We start from the raw sequence: 23,437 nt of genomic DNA, 5'->3' as shown, positions 1-23,437 counted from the left end.
CGATGCATTTATTTATTTATTTATTTATTTATTTATTCATTCATTCATTTACTAAATGTGACTAGGCTATTCTATACAATTATTTATTTAATGTGGCTTAACTGCAAATAATGAAATACTAAAGTAAATTAGTAATTAATTAATTAATTTATTTATTTATTATGGCCGAACTGAGAACAATGAGATGGGCCAACTTAAATGTAAGCAGTATTTACATCTATTTATTTATTTATTTATTTATTTAATGTTTACTAAGAATAATAAAATATTTTAGAAAATGTGAGTGATTAGTTTTTATTTATTTATTTGTTTGTTTATTTATTTATTTACGTATTTATTATTATGGCTGAACTAAGAATAATTGGGCATACTAAAGAAAATTTAAGCAGTATTTTAATTAATTAAATAATTTATTTACCTATTTGTTTATTGGCTAAACTGAGAATGACGAGACACTAAAGAAAAAATGTGAGTATTCTTTACATTATTTATTGATTGATTTATACTCTCATTGTTTCGTTGATATGAGAAAAAATATACAGGATATATTCTACGAAGCTCACTGCAACATAAAAATATAAATAAATGTCTATACGTGTTAGGCTAGTTTTGGAGGCTCAACACTTTTTAACGTGTGTGCGCGTGTGCGTGTGTGTGATTTGTCAGCAGGATCATCAGAGGCGCCAGTGCATGTGCGAGTTTTGCAGTGCTGTGATTGGCAGCGGCTGCGCGCGGGTCTGATCAGATGTGCGTCCCCGCGACTCCTCCACACCTGTGCGCGTGCCTCCCGGCGGATTTACCGGCACTCTGACGGGATTTTAACGCGATTAACGGCACGATGAAGGAGAAATCAAAGACTGCGGCGAGGACGCGGCGGGAGAAGGAGAACAGCGAGTTTTACGAGCTCGCCAAAATGTTGCCTTTGCCGTCCGCCATCACGTCTCAACTGGACAAAGCGTCCATCATCAGACTGACCAGCAGCTACCTGAAGATGAGACTGGTGTTCCCGCAAGGTCAGATATATACCTTCATTAACACTCATGCACTAATTAAAGAGGGTCCCGATCAGTTTAGCTCTTGCAATAATTAATTAGGTGAGTCAAGTCAGTGTATAACAGTTCTGTAGACAATCATAAAACAGATAGCTATTGACCTTAAAATGATATAAGGGCTAAAAACTGCTTTTATTCTAGCCGAAACAAAATAGATAAGACATTTGCAATGTTGTAGGAAATACTGTGAAACATTCCCTGCTTTGTTAAACGACATTTGGGAAATATTTGAGAAAGAAAATGAATAATTCACCGGAGGGCGAATAATTTTAACTGTAGGCTATATCTTCATTAACACTCATGCACTAATTAAAGAGGATGCTGATTAGTTTAGCATGCGCGCATTCGCTCTTAATGATAATAACATTAGTAAGTAATACAGGTTAATAAAGAATAATAAGATAGGATAATAATTACTGGTAAAATGTTTCATTGCATGTAATACATTTTTAAGGTAGAGGTTGCAAACAACTGATAAAACAATTAAATCAACAAACAAATTAAATGGAGTAATGTTTAGCTTTAAATTCAGTATTTCGAAGCCTAAAAATTGTTTGCAAACACTTAACTTAAAAATGTAATACATCCAATGATTTTAATAAAAGGCCAAGTCAGTTTTAGGCTGTCTTGAGTTTAGAGATATGGGCTTACCTTATTTTTTAGGCTAAACTTGTGAGAGCTCTGTGCATATAATTTGTTTAGTTGTTTTGTTTACAAAATCTCCTCGTTATGCTTCGAAATGCTGTTTGTTTTATTGTCGTAACTGAAAACAATTTATTTATCATCTCTTATTTTTATTGCGTATAATTCTTATATTTTGCATGCATAGTGGCTGTTTCGAAGTCTCTTTCATTCACAGTTGTAAAGTACGATAATGATTGTTGTTTGTACATTTTTATAACTCTTTTTTTTTTTTTCGATAAGGCCGTCACATCAGGGTCAAAATTTAACAGGTAAACTCAAGGTGGCATATTTAGCATTTATAACATTTACCCTATTTATTAGGTTACCGAAGTGATCAGATCATGCGTCATAGAAAAAATCAGCTGCAGAATAAATATAATACATATAAAACGTGCATAATGAATAAATAACCGACCTAAAACACTGAACGTGATGTGGAAGTTGCATCTAGTTTCCTTCTAAGACTTCATACCAATTAAACTGAATAATTTTAAAATATGCTATATACAATATTAATGCTTATTAATTACGTTGAAATAGATAGATAGATAGATAGATAGATAGATAGATAGATAGATAGATAGATAGATAGATAGATAGATAGATAGATAGATAGATAGATAGATAGATAGATAGATAGATAGATAGATAGATAGATGGATGGATGGATGGATGCATTTATATTAAATACTATTTAAAATCTATCATAAAATTGTTGATTGTGAAAAATATTGTTTATTATTGTTTCATCCTAAATTGTTGATTGCTAAATATGCCTACTGTTATTTTTATTTATGTAATTAATTTTCTAACCTATAATGTTCTGTTTAATGTAAACCTCACACTTGCTTTGGCAATGTAACGTGCCATGCCAATAAAGCAAGTTAGAAGATAGATAGATAGATAGATAGATAGATAGATAGATAGATAGATAGATAGATAGATAGATAGATAGATAGATAGATAGATAGATAGATAGATAGATAGATAGATAGATAGATAGATAGATAGATAGATAGATAGATAGATAGACAGACAGACAAAGGGCTCAGTGGTTTTCTGTAGCTGGTGAAAGTGTGTTTTTGAGAGGATCGAGTTGCTGTGAGGGTCGCTCTCTCCCGGTCATGCGCGTGACTGTGCACCCGCCGCGCTCATTACCGGCCGCGCGTGCAGTCTGGACACCGCGAGCACGAGGCACTGAGGACCCGTGAATTATAATTAATGCTCGAGCGGATTTTTCTTCTTTTGCGCGGGTTTGAACAGAAAGACATGATTTTCATCAATTTAGCATTTTAATTAATTATAGGTACAGCGAAGCCAAGAAAAGTAACGTGAAAAACTGCAATTAAAGATTTTTATTTTCAGTCACACCGTAATGCTGTTTACACTTACACAAACTGGGCAGAATAAATGTTTGATCACACACACACACACACACACACACACACACACACACACACACACACAATATTAGGAATTCATTCACAACAACCATTAGATCTATGCATTAATTGAAAAGCACGTCTTATAGTTATTCTGCATACTTTTAATATACAAAGTTATAGCATTTTTACGTATCGGGCTGTTTATTTTAATTTGCCGACTTTAAATAGCTTATGCAAATATTAGAAAGAGTAAAGATTCACTTATACGTTACCAAAATGTAGCATGTAGCCTACAAAGTTATTTTTATTATTTTTATAATAATAATAATAATAATAATAATAATAATAATAATTATTATTATTATTATTATTATTATTATTTAATTATTACTATTATTACTATTATCATTATTATACGGCCTAATATTGAAATACCAGGCGTAATGTTGGCTATCATAATAATGTATTGTTATTATTTGGATTTTTTTATCGATTAATCCATACCATTATAGCCAATAATAGCCTAGTATGCAGCTAAATTTTAAAGCCAAACCAAATAATGGTTTACATTTGCTCTTTAATAGCCAACATATTAAGAAAATCACCACAATATGCAAACAGTTACACTAATGGAGCTATTCAGAAACCAGGCCAGAGTTCGTGTGTGTGTGTGTGTGTGTTATATATTTATCGATGGATGAAGAAAAACTACATGTTTAATGAAATATTTATTATACATATTGCTCTAATAAGATGTAAGGTATTATTTCTTGACATCTCCTTTTTTTGTGCTGATCTGGAGATCAATAATGCTTTATTATCGATGTCCTCCTCCTCCTGAATGTCTCTAGTGTGCAAAGTGTGTGTGTGTGTGTGTGTGTGTGTGTGTGTGTGTGTGTGTCAGCATTAGGATGCGAGTCACGCAGATCCACGCGTGTTTGCAGCGGATTTCCGTGATTTGTTTTACCGACGACACTGTTTGTTCACGAGCTTATAGATTCACTCACAACATCGATATGATGACTCTCTCACACAGGCGCACGCACGCGCGCGCGCGCACACACACACAGTAATATCCTGGATCGATCAGCAAAATCTGAATGTTGAAAATATTAGGCTATATAAATACAGGCTACATGTAGTTTAAAGGGTTTTGGGAAGACAGGCAACAAAATGTGCAGAGAAGTGTCTGTTTTTGTACATTGACAGAAAGTGGGCCTGTTATCATATAAAGATATTAATTCGCAATAAAGATGGACTTGTTCATAATAATAATAATAAAAATAAGGCAATATTTTTAAAGCGGACAAAAGTAGTGTTCGTATAATGCCAGCACCAAAATGTTTTATGCAATATAAACTACACATTTAACATCACATAACAACAGAATTTCAGAATAACACCAGTAACAATTAATGACAAATAACAGGGACAGTAATAATAATAAATAATATTAACTAAAAATAAGTAAAAGAAAAATATATACAGATCCTACAAATGCCCCTGACAGTATCGACGTTTCACTAAATTGTTTTACTGGAGTGACGTCGGCTGACGTAATTCACGGAGGCCACGCCCCGTATTGTGTATTTTGTTTTTGTGTTTTGTTTGCTCTGTATAAAACCTTGAATAAAAAAAACACAAAATTATTTTAGTGATGATTATTGTTTATTAATTATTACTATTATTTGACAAAAGATGCATGTGAAAGTACATATACCTAATTGCTATGATCTACATGGAATCCATAGTAATGAAAAACACTATCATTCACCCAACTAGACACCTGTGTCTGAACTGAACAACATATCCCATAATGTACTTCACACACACACACACACACACACACCCACCAGTTCCAGGTGATCCCTGATTACACACACACAGCTGAAGCTCGTCAAGTGATTACCGGCAGTATAAACACACCATACACACACACTTCTTTGCTGAGTCTTGCTATCTGTAAGAGTGTATTTTTAATTGTTTTCATTGTCTTGCCTTCCATGTTATTTAACCCTGGATTTGTTTACCGTTTTTGTTGTTTTGCCGCCTTTTCGCCTGCTACACAATCCACTCCTTACCTGCTCCTGTCAATCTGCTCCTCTATGTCCCTGACTGAACTTACTGCTTGTACGTCCTTCTTAATTAACTCCATTTGGATCCTCTCCTCTGTTGCCACCTGACTCATTACACTGATGAATGTAATTTGCATATGATTTAAATAAACATGCACAAAAATGCTGATTAATGCCTATTGATCTGTGTGTGTGTGTCTGTGTTTGGTATTTTTAGGTTTGGGAGAGGTGTGGGGTCAAGCGGGGCGAACCAGATCTGGAGAAAACCCATCCCATGAGCTCGGATCTCATTTACTCCAGGTAATAATCAGCAAGATGCTCCAGGTAATATGAAGACTTTATTACTATCTTTGCCATTGGCTTCTTTAACATGTACTGTGTATAGCAGGAAATAAGGTTTCATTTACAGTCAAGCCTGAAATTATGGATGCCCCTAGCAAATTCTGACTTAAAGTTCTTATATTCAGCTAGCGAGTTTGCTTTTTTATAGCATAACTGTGGAAAATATACAGATTTCTCAGCTTTTATTTGCACTTAACTAAAAGTCAGAATTTGCCAGGGGTGTGAATGTATGTGTAAATAATACATTATAAAACTAGCAAATACAGGTCAAATTATTCACCCTCCTGCAAATTATTTTCATTTTCTAATAATAATACAAGTCATTTATAAATTATATGTACTGTTTCTTTGTGCAAAACAGGAGTATTAACATTGTATTTTTTATTGTAATCAAATAACATTGTTTTTTAGCAAAACTCACATGCAAAAATACTAAATTTTATGGCAAACACTATAGTGTATTTGAACCCCACTATAGTCAAATCTATTATATTGTAGTGTTTTATACTGTATTATAGTATTCTCTTTGAATAGTTATACTTCTTTTACTCAACCAGCTAGTTTGTTTGTTTTTTGACCGGAAATGATACAGGCTTCTGTCAAAAAATAATAAGACCATGCACAAGAGGCATCATTGTGGGAAAAATATATATTTCTCTGCTTTTATTTACACTTAACAAAAAGTTAAAATTTGCCAGGGGTGGGAATGTACATATAAATACATTATAAAACTGCTATGAAATAGCATAGTTCCTCCTGAGGTGGGTGAATAATGTTTATTTTTTATAATTATTTTTATTTTCTATTATTTCCCAAATGATGTTGAACAGATTCAGGAATTGTTCACAGTATGTCCTCTAATATTTGTTCTTCTGGAGAAAGTCTGATTTGTTTTATTTCAGCTAGAATAAAAGCAGTTTCTAATTGTTTTAAACACATTTTAAGGTCAATATTGTTAGCCCCCTTAAACAATATTTGTTTTAGATTGTCTCCAGAACAAACCACTGTTATACAATGACTTGCCTAATTACCCTAACTTTACCCTAATTACCCTAGTGAAGCCTTTACATGTCACTTTAAGCTGAATACTAGTGTCTTGAAGAATATCTAGTCAAATATTATGTGCTGTCATCATAACAAAGATCATTTAATTTTATAAAACAACATATTTATTTACGTGCACACCACCTTCAAAGTAATCCCTGTACATTTATAATCCATAAACGTCTAAATATAAACTTAGTCATATGATAACAAATGGCCAAAATTGTGATGAATAATTCAATATTATAATGCAAATATTGTAAATTTAACTTTAGAGATTGCTAATAAATATCTCAATTTGACAACATTTCACAGCATATTAAATGCACATCACTTTTAGAGTAATCACTGTACATTTTAATACTTAAAAGACTAAAAATTAACTTAATCATGTTGGTAAATGACAAAACAATTACCAATTTGTGAGTCCTGTCATAATATTCTAATGCATATACTGTTATATTTCAGGGTTAACTGAGAGATTACTAATAAATGTCACAATTACACAATTTACTTTTTATAATACAACATGTTTATTTGCATACACGTCACACACAGAGTAATCCCCAAACAATGGTAAAACTTAAAAGACTAAGTATGAACTTATTAAATTGCTAGCCCTCTTGTTAATTATTATTTTCTTTGTCAAATATTTCCCAAATGATGTTGAACAGATTCAGGAATTGTTCACAGTATTCCCCCATATATTTTTTCTTCTGGAGAAAGTCTGATTTGTTTTATTTACTAGAATAAAAGCAGTTTCTAATTGTTTTAAACCCATTTTAAGGCCAATATTATTACTTAAACAATATTTGTTTTGCATTGTCTCCAGAACAAACCACTGTCATACAATGACTTGCCTACTTACCCTAACTACCCTAGTGAAGCCTTTAAATGTCACTTTAAGCTGTATAGAAGTCTCTTGAAGAATATCTAGTCTAATATGTGCTGTCATCATGGCAAATATTAAAGAAATCAGTTATTAGAAATGAGTTAATAACACTGTTGTGATTAGAAATGCTTTGAATAAAACAAAATTCTCTGTTAAACAGAAATTGGGGGGAAAATATAAATAACATTAAATTTAACAGGAGTGTGAATAAATCTGAACTTAGCTGTGTGTGATGGGAGCATTCAGCATCTTCTAGATCAGGGGTGCCCAAACTTGGTCCTGGAGGGCCGGTGTCCTGCACGTTTTAGTTCCAACCCCAATTAAACACACCTGAAGCAGCTAATCAAGCTCTTTCTAGCTGTACAAAAACTTTCAGGCAGGTGTGTTGAAGGAAGTTGGAGCTAAACTATGCAGGTCACCGGCCCTTCAGGACTGAATTTGGGCACCCCTGTTCTAGATGTATTTAGAGACATTTTGTCTTGAACTTTAAAGTCACCCACTATACCTGTTTCTGACTGTGTCCGGCTCCTGGATCATACGTCATGGTTCACTGGTAAGGATTTTTTCAGGCCAGTGGTTCCGACTTTTACTTTTGGCCTTGCCAACATTTTCACTTGCCCCACCAAAAAAAGTGGTTAATAACAATTTCTTTGCCACATTTTAAATAATGTGTCAAAAGCCAAACATAACCGTAGCATAACTGTTCTTTAAATACAACTGAAAATTATAAAAATACAGCACTGATGTAAATAAATGTTAGAATTAAATTACAGAGAAAAAACGGATGAACTGAGACTCCAGTCGCATCATGAAGCAGATCAATGTTGATCTTTCTTTGGAGCTGTCAGTGCAGAAAGGACCAAAACAACAGGCCTAACACACACAAATAAATAAATAAATAAATGACTAATGTTTTGCCTCTTACACTTTACATACCTGAAACTTGCCTATAGCACTTCTTCATTGTTGCTCTTATAGTTGTGTAAATTGCTTCCTTGTCCTCATTTGTAAGTCGCTTTGGATAAAGGCGTCTGCTAAATGACTAAATGTAAATGTAAAATATTACAAGATTATAAGAAAATGATCAGATGGTAATTTCTGTCAACTGTATAACGGATAAACAGCTCTCGCTAATATTTCAGCATGCTTTCACTTTCGTATTAGACATGAGACGCACGTTTGCTGGTAGGAATGACCTCCCACCCTACTCATAATTCTCTCTTTATAGACATATATGTGTGGCTATAACACAGCAATAATACACTGTGATATAGCCTGCTTCGTTAGTTCATTGGATCGCTTTGCTTTCTCATTACGATCGATGTCAGACTGATTGTTTTAGCACAGATCTGAGCGTGGTTGCAGGATTCACATATACCAAATGAAGCACTGGGCAAACAAGACAGGTTCCAAAACAAATGTCTGGGTGTGAAAGCTCCCCGTTTGCACGCAATTGACAGTCTCAGCCAAATTAAACTTTAGTGACAAGGCAGGATATGCCCAATTGGGGTTGTGTATGGGCCCTTGAAAATGTCTCTGGGGCCCCCCTAATTGTATGCCCACCCCTAACAGCGCCCCTGGTTATAGTACAGATTGTGTGTCTCTCTTCATTCTGGTCAACTCTGATACATCAGTGATAAAAAAAAACACACTGACAGAAAAAGCATGTGTCATGCTTCAAGTGATGTCACTTCTTGTGGCGGGAAACTCTGAAAGGCATTAAGGCAGGGATGTCCAGACTCGGTCGTGGAGGGCTGGTGTCCTGCAAAGTTTAGTTCCAACCCCAATCAGACACCGCTGGCCTAGCTAATCAAGCTCTTGCTAGGCTTTCTAGAAACATCCTTGCAGGTTTGTTGAAGCAAGTTGGAGCTAAAATCTGCAGGACACCAGCCCTCCAGGACCGAGTTTGGACACCCCTGCATTAAGGCATTGTTATTGTTCTCATTAATTTGTGCAAAGGATTTAGGATAGTAGATTAATTATGTGTAGACTCTGTTACTGTTACTTCCTTTTGTAAATGCTACCTCCTGTTGACCCGCCTCACCCTGAAATGTGATGTTTGTATATGGTCGGGGGGGTCCAATTTCACTACATAACAGTGTATTTGACTACATGGAGGAGTATGTGACTAATAAAGGCCATTGATTGATTGATTGATTGATTGATTGATTGGTAATATTTCAGTCAATTCACTTTTTAAATGCAATATTATGATGAAAATGCATTTAATAGTACTTTAGACTCGCCATGTGGAGTCTGGTTTGAAGTTAGCATCTTGTGCTTGATCACATTGTGGAAAATGTCCACTCTGTTACTGGTTTAAAAAGTTTAACAATAACAAATTAATAAGTTTAAGGTAAACAATAATTAGGAACGTAACCAAATGTTTCCTGTTGATATTATGCATTTTGCATTATTTTGGATTAATATTGGGTTTAATTTACTGTAGCGGGTGGCGCAGTGGTTAGCACTGTGGCCTCACAGCAAGAAGGTCACTGGTTTGAGTCCCGACTTAGCCAGTTGGCATTTCTGTGTGGAGTTTGCATGTTCTTCCCGTGTTGGTGTGGATTTCCTCCGGATGTTCTGGTTTCTCCCACAGTCCAAACACATGCGCTATAGGGGAATTGATCAACTAAATTGGCCGTAGTGTATAAGAGTGAATGAGTGTGTATGGGTGTTTACCAGTGTCTGGAAGGGCATCCGCTGCGTAAAACATATGCTGGAATAGTTGGCGGTTCATTCCGCTGTGGCGACCAGTAATAAATAAGGGACTAATCTGAAGGAGAGTGAATAAATGAATATTCTGCAGCTTAATTTCGCATGTGTTGTAGATCATTTAAATTAAGTGAAAATGAAATGCTTCAAATGTATCCACAAATCTGCAATGACTCTAACTATTTCTCAGTGTTTCTCTGCAGATTGTGAGTTGATGTGTTTCTGTGGTGACCTGTCTGATATTGTCCTCGATCCACAGACTTTAGACGGGTTTATATTTGTAGTGGCTGCGGATGGGAAGATCATGTACATCTCTGAGACGGCGTCGGTTCATCTGGGCCTTTCACAGGTGAAGAACATGCGGTGTTCATGTCTACACTGTTCTGTACATGTTCAATCTGCGCCGGGAGATTTACAGACGTCCTTTCACACAGGTAGAATTGACCGGAAACAGTATTTATGAATACGTTCATCCGGCGGATCATGACGAGATGGCGGCGGTGCTGACTCCACAACCTTCATATCATTCACACTTCGTCCAGGGTGAGTCACTTTATAGAAAACAGCATATTTGTTTGCATGCACATCGCTTTCAGAGTAATCCTCGAACATTTATGATGCCTAAAAGACTAAATATCATCTTAATCATGTGTGTACATGACAAAAAAATGCCCATATTATGATGCATATCACAATATTCTAATGCATTTATTGTAATATTTTAATTTTCGCTTTAGAGATTGCTAATGCATATCACAATTAGACAATTTACCTTATGTAAATCAGCATATTTGCATGCACATCGCTTTTAGAGTAATCCCTAAACATTTATAATGCTTAAAACACTAAATATGAACTTAGTCATATGATAAAGAATAGCCAATATGTGATGAATAACACAATATTCTATTGCATATGCTGTAATATTTCAATTTTACCTGAGAGATTGCTAATACACATTACAATTAAACTATTTACTTTATGTAAATCAGCATATTTACATGCATATGGCGTTTAGAGTAATCCCTATATATTTACTAAATATAGGCTTAATCATGTGTGTACATGACAAAAGTATGGCCAGTGAGTAGTATCACAATATTCTAATGCATTTACACTGTAATACCCTAATTTCCACTTTAGAGACTGCTAATAAATCTCACAAATGTCATGAAGATAAATGACATTAAATTAAATTATGAAATGAAATGTAAAGAAATTAAATTCTTAAAAACATGTAAATAAATAGATTAAATAAATGTAAAAAAGTATTATTATTATTATTATTATTATTATTATTATTATCTTTATTAATTAATTAATTAATTAATTGAATAAATGTATTTATTTTAATGCATTTAGCTTAATTTTGTAGTTTTACATATTATATATATTTTAAAATGAAACCAAAATATAATTTTATAATTTTTATAATTTTATAAAATTGTATTTTAATATACATGTGATATAAATATTTTTATATAAAGATTTAATGTTAAAAATATATAAAACAAATCAAAATATAAAAACAAATGCACTAAATTGACTGAGAACCTGCAAATTTTGTTAATTAAATATTATTAAATAATATAAAATCAGATAAAGGAAATTGTGTTTTAATATATGTGTATTATATAATATATTCTTGAATAACAAATAAATAAAATATAAAAACTAATTCAGTTAATTAAGACAAAAAAATTGAAAAATGGGATTAAATCACAATATAAAAAAGTCATATAAATATTTCCCCTCAAAGATTTAATAAAATAAAAGTGAAATCTTTTATGCAGAAAGTTTTTTTTATTGTGTATAAGCCCTTATTTTGGTATATTTCAGAGTACGAGGTGGAGCGATCGTTTTTCCTGAGGATGAAGTGTGTTTTGGCGAAGCGAAACGCCGGACTGACGAGTGGAGGATATAAGGTGAAGCTCAGATCAGCAGCTCTTACTGTGTATGTGTGATGATTATCAGTGAATGACAGTAATGCTGACCTCTGACCTGCAGGTGATCCACTGCAGCGGGTACCTGAAGATCCGCCAGTTCAGTCTGGATGCGTCTCCGTTCGATGGCTGCTATCAGAACGTGGGTCTGGTGGCCGTCGGACACACACTCCCACCGAGCGCCGTCACAGAGATCAAACTACACAGCAACATGTTCATGTTTCGAGCCAGTCTGGACATGAAGCTCATCTTCCTGGACTCACGGTGAACCACAGAACATACACACTTCATTTAGGCCACACCTACACAGAGCACTTGGGCCACATCCACACTGAGCATTTTGGCCACACCCAGACAGAGCGTTTGGGCCACACCCACATAGAGCATTTACACCAGTGGTCACCAAACTTGTTCCTGGAGGTCCGGTTTCCTGCAGATTTTAGCCCCTACCCTAATCAAACACACCTGAACAAGCTAATCAAGGTCTTACTAGGTATACTTGAAACATCCAGGCAGGTGTGTTGAGGCAAGCTGGAGTTAAACCCTGCAGGGACACCGGCCCTCCAGGACCAAGATTGGTGACCCCTGATTTAAACCACACCCACTCTGAGCATTTAGACCACACCCACACTGAGCCTTTAGGCCACACCCTAACTGAGCATTTAGAACACGCCAAGCATTTACACCACACCCACACTGAGGATTTAGGCTCACGCCAATCATTTAGGCCACACCCACAGCACATCTAGGCCACACAACACATCTAGGCCACGCCCACACAGCATATTTAGGTCACATTTTAACAGAGCATTTAGGCCATACCTAAACAACATATTTAGACCACACACAGTGCATTTAAACCACAGTGACACAACAAATTTAGGTCACACCCACACAACATATATAGACCACGCCCATTTCACATGTAGGCCATGCCCACACATCACATTCAAACCACACCTACACAACACATTTAGGCCACACCCACAGCACATTTAAATAACACCCAAATCACATTTAGGCCACACCCACACTGGGAGGCCAATGCAATCTTCTCCTTTGACTTTCTATTATGGGAAGCTGCCTTGTCATTTCTAAACAATGTCTAAAAGCTGCTGTATGGTGTACTGAAAACGAGCTACAAAAATAAACTAGTTCTTATAAGTTATCTGTCACCTGTTTTCATTTTATTTGGTTTATTATATGGCTTTAATTTTTATGTATTTTTTTTCCTATAAGGGTGTCAGATCTGACCGGGTATGAGCCACAGGACCTGATTGAGAAGACCCTGTATCATCACGTGCACTGCTGTGACAGTTTTCACCTGCGCTGCGCTCATCACCTCTGTGAGTCCCGCTAAACCTCACAGCATAGAGAAAGCAAGATTTACAGCTGAAGTCAGAATTATTAGCCCCCCTTTGAAATGTTAATTATTTTTAAAATATTTCCCAAATGATGTTTAACAGAGCAGGGAAAGTTTCACAGTATTTCCTCTAATATTTTTTCTTCTGGTGAAAGTCTTTTTTCTTTTATTTGGGCTAGAATAAAAGCAGTTTTTAATTTTTTAAAAAACTTTTTAAGGTCAATATTATTAGCCCCTTTAAGCTTTATATTTTTTCAATAGTCTACAGAACAAACCATCGCTATACAATAACTTGCCTAATTACCCTGACCTGCCTAGTTACCCTAATTAACCTAGTTAAGCCTTTAAAAGTCACTTTAAACTGTATAGAAGTGTCTTGCAGAATATCTAGTCTAATATTATGTGCAGTCATCATGAAAAAGAGAAAATAAATCAGTTATTAGAGATGAGTTATTAACTATTATGATTAGAAATGTGTTAAAGAAATCTGCTCTCTGTTAAACAGAAATTGGGGAAAAAATAAACAGGGGGGCGAATAATTCTGACTTCAACTGTGGATGAAAAATGGGTGGTGTATATGGAAGTATTACGTAATTTTATTTATTTTTGTTTATCGTGTGTGTGTGTGTGTGTGTGTGTGTGTGTGTGTGTGTGTATATATATATATATATATATATATATATATATATATATATATATATATATATATATATTTATATATTTATTTATTTATTTATTTATTTATTGTTTGTTTATTTTTTTGCCTTATTTAATTTAAGACTACACTGCAAAAAAAGCTTTTCTTACTTTCATTTTTTTGTCTTGTTTCCAGTCCAAATATCTAAAAAAATCTTAAATCAAGAAGAATTTTCTAGACAAGCAAAACATATTGTCTTGTTTTCAGAAATAACATGCCAAAATTAAGTGAATTTTTCCTTAAAAACAAGCAAAATAATCTAGTTTTTCCTTTTGACATAAGCTTATTTTGCTGACCCCACTGGCAGATTATTTTGCTTGCATTCAGGTTAAAGTGACATGTAAAGCCTTAACTGTGTTAATTAGGGTAAAGTTAGGGTAATTAGGCAAGTCGTTGTATAACAGTGGTTTGTTCTGGAGACAATCCAACACTAATATTGCTTAAAGGGGTAACAATATTGACTTTAAAATGTGTTTAAAACAATTAAAAACTTCTTTTGTTAGAGCCGAAATAAAATCAATAAGACTTTCTCCAGAAGAACAAATATTAGAGGAAACACTGTGAAAAATTCCTGAATCTGTTCAACACCATTTAGGAAATATTTGATAAAGGAAATTCACAGGAGGGCGAATAATTTTGACTTCAACTGCATATATAAAGATATGAATGTATACAGTTATAAAAAGTATGTATGAATATAGAATTACAGAAATGTGCATTAAAGGACATATTTATAGTGACATTAGATAAATGTTGATTTTGATATGTATGTGTGTGTGTGTGTGTGTGTGTGTGTGTGTGTGTGTGTGTGTGTGTGTGTGTGTGTGTGTGTGTGTGTGTGTGTGTGTGTGTGTGTGTGTGTGTGCTCGCTTTCAGTGCTGGTCAAAGGTCAGGTGACCACTAAGTATTACCGCTTCCTGTCAAAGCGAGGTGGCTGGGTTTGGGTGCAGAGCTACGCCACAATCGTCCACAACAGCCGCTCGTCTCGACCGCACTGCATCGTCAGCGTCAACTACGTCCTCACGTGAGTTAAACAATAATTAACAAACATACATAAGTGACAGAATTATTAGAACAGCCAACTAATACAGCATACATTCTATGCAGCCGATGTCCTTCTAGCCACAACCTAGTGCTGGGAAACACCCAAACACACTCATTCACACACACACACACACACACTCTCATACACTACAGCTAATTTAGATAATCAGTTCCGTGCAAACACGCGGAGAACATGCAAACTCCACACAGAAATACCAACTGGTCCAGCCGGGACTTAAACCGGTGACCTTCTTGCTGTGTGGCCACAGTCCAAAAGTACATAAGCCATCATGCCGCCCAAAAGTATTTATGCTGTATATTAAAAGTATTCATTCATTCATTTTCTTGTCGGCTTAGTCCCTTTATTAATACGATGTCGCCACAGCAGAATGAAACGGCATCTTATCCAGCACATTTTCACTCAACGGATGCCCTTCCAGCCGCAACCCATCACTGGGAAACATCCACACACACACACACACACACACACACACACACACACACACACACACTACGGACAATTTAGCCTACCCAATTCACCTGTACCACATGTCTTTGGACTGTGGGGGAAACCGGAGCACCTGGAGGAAACCCACGTGAACGCAGGGAGAACATGCAAACTCCACACAGAAACGCCAACTGAGCCAACCGGGACTCGAACCAGCAACCTTCTTGCTGTGAGGCGACAGCACTACCTACTGCGCCACTGCATCACCTTCTAAAAGTATATGAATAACAAAATATGTAAAGCTGCAGATTTGTGTGTGTGTGTGTGTGTGTGTTACAGTGTTGATGTTTTTGCTGAACTCTTTAAGTCAGCTATTATTATGTGCAGTCATACTGAGGTGGACTGATAAAAGCTCTCAGTGCTGTCAGGAATGATAAAGAAACACAGTGTACAGTTCTCAGCTGATAAGAGCAGAGTAAGGGCTGTTTGCCGTCTGTCTGAGTTCAGCAGTTCAGGAGGTCAGAGGTCACGAGCGCTCAAACACAGGTGTGAAATCAGTGTTTCGCAAGAGAAGCGGTCATAACCCTCTCTCTTATACAGTATGTTTACAGTAATGTGTGTGTGTGTGTGTTTGCAGGGACACGGAGTATAAGGGCCTGATTCTGTCTCTGGATCAGCTGAATCCCAGAAAACCAGCCTTTCCCTACGCAAACCACAGCGATAAAACACACACGACCAACAGCAGGAGTAAAATCCTGCTCTCTCACTACTCACAGGTAATACACACACACACACACACACACACACAGACTGACGGACACACACACAGTGTGATAGAAACATCTACAAACCGACATACATGCACACACACTGACTAACAGACACACAGAGAGACTGACACACATGGAAAGAATGACACACACAGACTGACTGACACAAACACACACACAGACCAAGGCTGACAGACACGCACACACACATACAGTCTGACATAAACACACTTAGAGACTGACACACACACACACACCAAGGCTGACAGACACACACACACACACACACACGCATACAGTCTGACACACACACTCTTAGAGACTGACACACGGACTGACAGACACATAGAGACTAAGACACACACACACAGATACTGACACCCACACAGACTTGCACACTCACTGAGACTGACAGACACACACACACACACACACACACAAACACACACACACACACACACACATGGAAAGAATGACACACATGCACAGACACACAGACTGACTGACACACACACACACCAAAGCTGACAGACACGGACACACACATACAGTCTGACACACACACACACGCCTAAAGACTGACACACTCACAGACTGACAGACACACACAGAGGCTAAGACACACACACACACACACACACAGACTGACAGATGCACATGGAGACAAAGACACACACACAACAGACACACACACACACACACAGAGAGCTTGAGAGAAACACACTCGCAGACAGACTGAAAGACATACAGAGACTGACACACACACACACACACCCATACAGAGCCTTACTCACACAGAAACTAAGACACACACACAAACATATAGAGACTGACACACACATGCTCACATCCATACAGAGACTGACAGAACCAGAGACTAAGACACAAACATACAAAGACTGACACACACCCACACACACACACACATCTATACAGAAACTTACACATACAGAGAGACTGACAGATACACACAAACACACAGACACACACACAGAGAGAGAGAGGGAGAGATACTGAGTTCAGCTTTAGCAAGTAGTCATGTTTAATCAGAATACAGTTCACACACACACACACACACACACACTCACACTTAAATTAAAGGTGTGTTTGTAGTTTGCTAGTTAACTCGTTGATCTCCTTCAGAGCGTTAACCCTCAGCATTGTTCGTGAGTGTATTGTTCTTCTGATGTTCCTCCTGTCCCGTGTTCAGCAGTTTTCCTCCTTCCCGCCGGATCGCTCAGACTCGGATCACGACAGCCAATGGGAGGACAGTCCTCTGACAGACTCCGCCTCCCCGCAGCGTCTGGACCGCAGCGATTCGGTGTGCTTCAGCCTCGCTCAGAGCGACGTGATGCAGTCGTGTTCACAAACACACACACCTCTGTTCAACAGAGACGGCTGGTGGGACGCACGCGCCGCAAACCAGCACTCGCACGGTCAGTACACACACACACACACACAAACACACAAACACCAGCAGTGATTCCTCAGCATTCACAGATGAGCGAAGGGTGTTCTGTTTAAAACAGAATCTTATGATAATCTACTGTAGTGCTGCTCGATATTGATAAACTGATAATAATATATACAATAGTCATGAATTAAAGACGATCTATTATGCAAAAATCAAGTTTATAAGGGGTTTAAACACAGTTGTGTGTCAGCAGTGTGTGAATATCTCCAGCCTCTAATGGTAAACATGAATTAACTCTGTTTGTTATAGTCAGACTTGATGAAAACAGTCTGCAGAAACACTTTGATTGACATTCTGCCTTTGTACGTGTCGTCAGAGGGGGAAAGCCCCGCCCACTAGTAACAGTCTCTCCCTCATTAGCATAAACAGCAGCCCTGAGTGAGAAGCAGCCGTCTGTCCATTGGCCATTAGAGTGTTTGAGCTGCTGAAGATGATGTCAGCCTAGACTAAGAGGATTATAGATGTGGAGTTTTAGATTATGGGTGGCTCAGTGGTTAGCACTGTGGCCTCACAGCAAGAAGGTCACTGGTTTGAGTCCTGGCTGGGTCCGTTGGTGTTTCTGTGTGGAGTTTGCATGTTCTCCCTGTGTTGGCGTGAACTAAATTGGCCGTAGTGTATGAGTGTGTGTGTAAATGAGCGTTTATGGGTGTTTCCCAGTACTGGGTTGCAGCTAGAAGGGCATCCGCTGTGTAAAACATATGCTGGAATAGTTGACGATTCATTCCCCTGTGGCGACCTCTGATGAATAAAGGGAATAAGCCAAATAAATGAGTTTTAGGGATTCACCATAGTCCTGTTTAGAATCTGCTGCTAGGCTGACACACAGGCATTGGTAGCTCCGCCCTCTTTTGAAATAAGCACAATCTTATTTGAATTTAAAGCGACAGTCACCAAAACAGCACAACTTGGCTCAAATCTGCTGCTTTCCTCCTTTACCAGGCGGAGCTCTTGAGAACTACCTGATCTCGTACCCCCTTACATGCTTATCGATCAGGCTCATTTATCTGGGAGCTCAGGGTTGTCTCCTGGGACAGCATGCCAAACCTGCTAATATTATCAAGCAATATCTAAGTGTGAACTCTTGAAACGCTGAAACGCATAAATAATTTTTTCTTGTTTGTTTGTTTTGTTTGTTTCATAAATATGTGCGTGCTGAAACTGGCTGAGGCACAATTAAGAAGTTTTGTGTTCATATTTATACATTCACATTAATTTGCACACAATTTCAGCCTGTTATCTGCAGATTAGAGCGTGCATTAAGTAATTGACTGCGATTAAAGCTGTTAATGCATCAATTGTTCACCTGAAAAACATGTTTAAATATAAATTTGACAATTACTTTATGCAGAGAACCATTTAGTTCACCAGTTTACACAAATTAGCCATCAGTTATCTGTTGGCGTTTCTGTGCGGAGTCTGCATGTTCTCCCCGTGTCTCTCTGCATCTCCTCCGGGTGCTCCGGTTTCACCCACAGTCCAAACACATGCGCTATAGGGGAATTGATGAACTTAACTGGCCGTAGTGTATAAGTGTGTGTGTGAATAAGGGTTTCCCTGTACGTGCTTTCTGCTGGCATCTGTTGCGGTAAACATATGCTGGAATAGTTGGCGGTTCATTCCACTGTGGCAACCCCTGATGAATCAGAGACTAAGCTGAAGAAAAATGAATGGATGAACCATCAGCCGTCTGTCAGAAGATAGAAAGTGCCAGTGAATGTCACACGTGATGATGTTTTCTGGTTTTCTGTCTCCTCAGCGGTGTGGGATGAGGATCTGAGCTCTTCTTCAGCTCAGTCTGCAGACGGTGCTCAGAGTCTGATCAGAGCCGCGCCGGAGCTCATTAAGGTGGAGGAGGCTCACATGCGGGATTATTCCTCCTCCTCTCTGTTCTCCTCCGCCCGCCACAGAGATGGAGATCCGGACGGCAGCCCCGCGTCTCTGTCGGCCCTCAGCAGCCCCGGCTCCGACAGGCCGTCCCAGCCGCTGTCAGCCTCTCCGCCCGCGCTGGAGACCACACACACACACCCCAGCCTGCGCGCGTATTCTGCACACTACGACATCAACACACACTTCCAGAGCAGCACAACGGCACACAACGGCACGTCTGTCATCATCACCAACGGCAGCTGACGGAGAAACACTCGCGCTTTCATCCAGACACATCTGAAAACACTGGCGTCATGCAGCGCTAAACTCATGTTCTGTGTGTGCAGGAAGTTAATCAAAATATTGAGGCAGAGACCAGGCGTAATGTGTTCTGACACAATGATTTCATTAGCAGAAGATCCCAACATTTGTTTGCAAGAGCCTTTTAGTAGCTACATAGCAACACCTTAGCAACAAGACCCAGAGAGTTACTCAGAACACTTAAATAAATGCATCGCAACACCATAGCAACCATTTTAAAACATCCAATCAGTAACCCAGTAAACTTACCTAACTGGCCTTAACAGTGAGAACATTTTAGTAACTGCATAGCAATACACTAGCAACCACCAATACTACCCTAGCAACAAGACACAGGGAGTTGCTCAGAACGCTTAAATAACTTCATAGCAACACCTTAGCAACCATTTATTAACATCCAAGCAGTAACCAGGGAAACTTTTATGACTACCAACCACTATCACCACACTAGCAGCCATAAAGTATGGCCTAAACAGTAAGAACATGCATAACAACACCCTAGCAACCACCAATATCACCCTAGCAATGAGACAGGAAGTTGCTCAGAACATACTGCAACAGTGCTAACCAACTATCGACACCACCCTAGCAACAAAACCCAGGGAGATACCCAGAAAACTTTAATAACTGCGTACCAACACCCTAGAAACAACCCTAGCAACAAGACCTAGGGAATAAACCAGAATACTTGGGTAACTGCATAGCAACACCCTAGCAGCCACCAACACCACCCTAGCAACAAAAACCAGAGATATATTCAGAACACTTTAGTAGCTACATAGCAACACCCTAGAAACAAGACCCAGGGAGTAACCCAGAACACTTAAATAACTGCATAGCAACATCCTACAACCATTGAGCAACATCCAAGCAGTAACCCAGGAAACTTTCATGACTACCAAACATGAAACCACATAGGAACACCCTAGCAACCACCAATACCACCCTAGTAACAAGACCCAGGGAGATGTTCAGAACATTTTAGGAACTGTGTAGCAACACCCTATCAACCACCAACACCACCCCTAGCAACAAGACCCAGGGAGTATCCCAGAACACTTAAATATCTGTATAGCCACACCCTAGCAACTACCAACAGCATCCTAGCAACAAAACCCAGGGAGTAAACTCGAACACTTTGGTAACTGCAAAGCAACACCCTAACAACCACCAACACCCCTCCTAGCAACAAGACCCAGGGAGTAACCCAGAACACTTTAGTGACTACATAGGAACACCCTAGCAACCACCAACACCACCCTAGCAACAAGACCCAGGGAGATATTCAGTGCGTGTTAGTAACTGCGCAGCAACACCCTAGAAACCACCATCCCCTCCATAGTAACAAGACACAGGAAATAACCCAGAACACTTACTTAAATACCTGCATAGCAACACCCTAGCAACCACCAACACCACAAAAGCAAGCATATAGCAAGACTTGAGCTATTCACAGCAGTTAATAGCAGGATCTTGGTTCTGAGTGGCAGACGCACACACAGGGAGGGTGTTTTTACTGATGTGTCTGGGTTGATGCAGATAAAGCTTCGGCTGGAGAAGAACTGATGCAGTTACTTTAATGTAAATGAAGGATTATTTCACCGCTCTCATGTTTTGTGAAGATCATATCTCAACAGAGGACAGGAGATATGATATTTAGCATGGTTATTTTCTTGTCAATGAAGATATTTCCACCCTGGTTCTGATTATTTATTTTGATGCAAATCCTTTAGATCAGTGGTTCTCAAACTTTTTTTCATCAAGCACCACCTCAGAAAGAAATGGTCTCTCCGAGTACCCCCATAATGAGCAGTACTGAAATACAGCAGCGCAGTAAACCCAGCAGCTACAGCTCTGCACAGTTCAAAACCGTGGCAGATTAATTCCTATTATTAACAAAATGCAATGATGTGAGCTAATTTAAACATATTCTGAACATTAACAATGTAGTGTGCTTATATGTGATAAAAACTAACAAACGAAAAAACTAAAAATGTCAACATTTAAATTAAAATGTGCTTTTAAAAGTTATAAATGAAATGTTACTGTCCTTAAAGTAAAAAGAAAAGTGCTGTAATTAAATGTAAAGTATTAACATATATAGCCAATTCATCAACATCTGGAAATGTTGCCTGGACCTCAGAAACAGGCTATTTGTCATTTAATGAATATTATTATATGTCATATGCATATATAAATCATTTTTGATTCATTTTGAAATATATGTACATGTACATATGACATATTTGATTTCTCAGTGTACCACTAGAAGAAAGCCCACGCAGCACAGTTTGAGAACCACTGCTTTAGATTGTGCTGTATTCACAGATCATATCTGCATTGCTTGTACTGCCTTTATTTTGATTTTAATTGAGAGAAAATGTATTAAAGTCATCGAAACAGCAAAAAAGAAAAAAAATCATTATTGTAATGAGAATTTAAATATTATTATCATCAGCATAATGCTCCATTCTCCTTTTATAATATTTTCCTTCACACAAGATCAGCTGAAATTTATAGACAATCATTTTAATAAATCCAGATGCGAGTGTGTTTTTGGGTGTTCACTGAGGTTGGAGATATTTAAAATCATTACAGTAGAACTGGTGAGTGATTTTCTTTAACATCACTATACAGCATGCATTAAGGCTCACATCATGCTTGTCTTGTGCTTTATTTTTTTTGCATGAATGCATACATGACTATTTGACATGCATAAATGTGTATCTTTCAGCTGAAGTCTCCGGGATCAGGTCGTGCTGGTGTATGTGTCTACAGTCATGTGAGGTGAGTATCAGACTGCTGGAGAAATTACTGACGTCTGATGTCACGTCCAGATGTTAAACACATTGGAGAATGAATGACAGTGTGTCTGTGTGTGTGTGTGTTTGGCCTCCTGCCACAAATCCCTCCAGGGCATTCGAATGCATTACAGCCCCAGACCTCCACACACACATTCATAATCTGATATCTCAATAGGGTTGCACACTAATACGCATGCTGCTCAAGTATTGTTGTTAAACCCCTAAACACTTACTGTTGAACTTAAGTGTGTAACTCATCATGCAGCAACCGGCTGAAACACCCTAGCGACCACATAACAACTCAATAAAAACAACAACACAGCAGGAAGGCTGCATCCTGAACATCTACTCACTGCACACCAAAGGCTTGGCAACCGTCCACAACACTGAGCAAACGTGCTGCAGCATCATAAATACACTCAGATCTGCAGAACCTGGCAACCAGCCACAGCATGCTGGTGACCACATGACTGTGTGCTCAAACACCTTAACACATTAGCAACTGCATAATAGCATGC

At 37.9% G+C, this 23,437-nt stretch overlaps 1 protein-coding gene and 1 long non-coding RNA gene across 10 annotated transcripts in view; one reads left to right on the top strand and one right to left on the bottom strand.

Moving 5' to 3' along the window:
• Positions 1-23,437, bottom strand: part of LOC148679883 (uncharacterized) — a 759,583-nt gene that overhangs the window by 236,750 nt on the left and 499,396 nt on the right. The gene's annotated exons all lie outside the window — the stretch shown is intronic.
• Positions 704-22,276, top strand: sim1b (SIM bHLH transcription factor 1b). Of its 9 annotated transcripts, none has more exons than XM_088649853.1 (11): positions 704-1,013; positions 5,414-5,496; positions 10,449-10,538; positions 10,628-10,732; positions 12,029-12,114; positions 12,197-12,396; positions 13,372-13,478; positions 15,069-15,216; positions 16,322-16,460; positions 17,668-17,890; positions 19,685-22,276. In XM_088649853.1, exons 4-11 carry the CDS (start codon positions 10,681-10,683, stop codon positions 20,056-20,058), a joined length of 1,329 nt encoding a protein of 442 aa, XP_088505979.1. In that variant the 5' UTR covers positions 704-1,013; positions 5,414-5,496; positions 10,449-10,538; positions 10,628-10,680; the 3' UTR covers positions 20,059-22,276. The 9 variants fall into 9 exon arrangements, with proteins under 9 accessions (XP_088505979.1, XP_088505977.1, XP_088505975.1 ...); XM_088649851.1 differs by having other exon boundaries at positions 17,665-17,890; XM_088649849.1 differs by having other exon boundaries at positions 10,624-10,732.

Source organism: Danio rerio, chromosome 4 (assembly GCF_052040795.2).
Source record: "Danio rerio strain M-AB ecotype USA chromosome 4, GRCz13ab, whole genome shotgun sequence".
Classification (NCBI taxonomy): Eukaryota; Metazoa; Chordata; class Actinopteri; order Cypriniformes; family Danionidae; genus Danio; species Danio rerio.
This window is presented reverse-complemented; position numbering and strand designations above follow the sequence as displayed.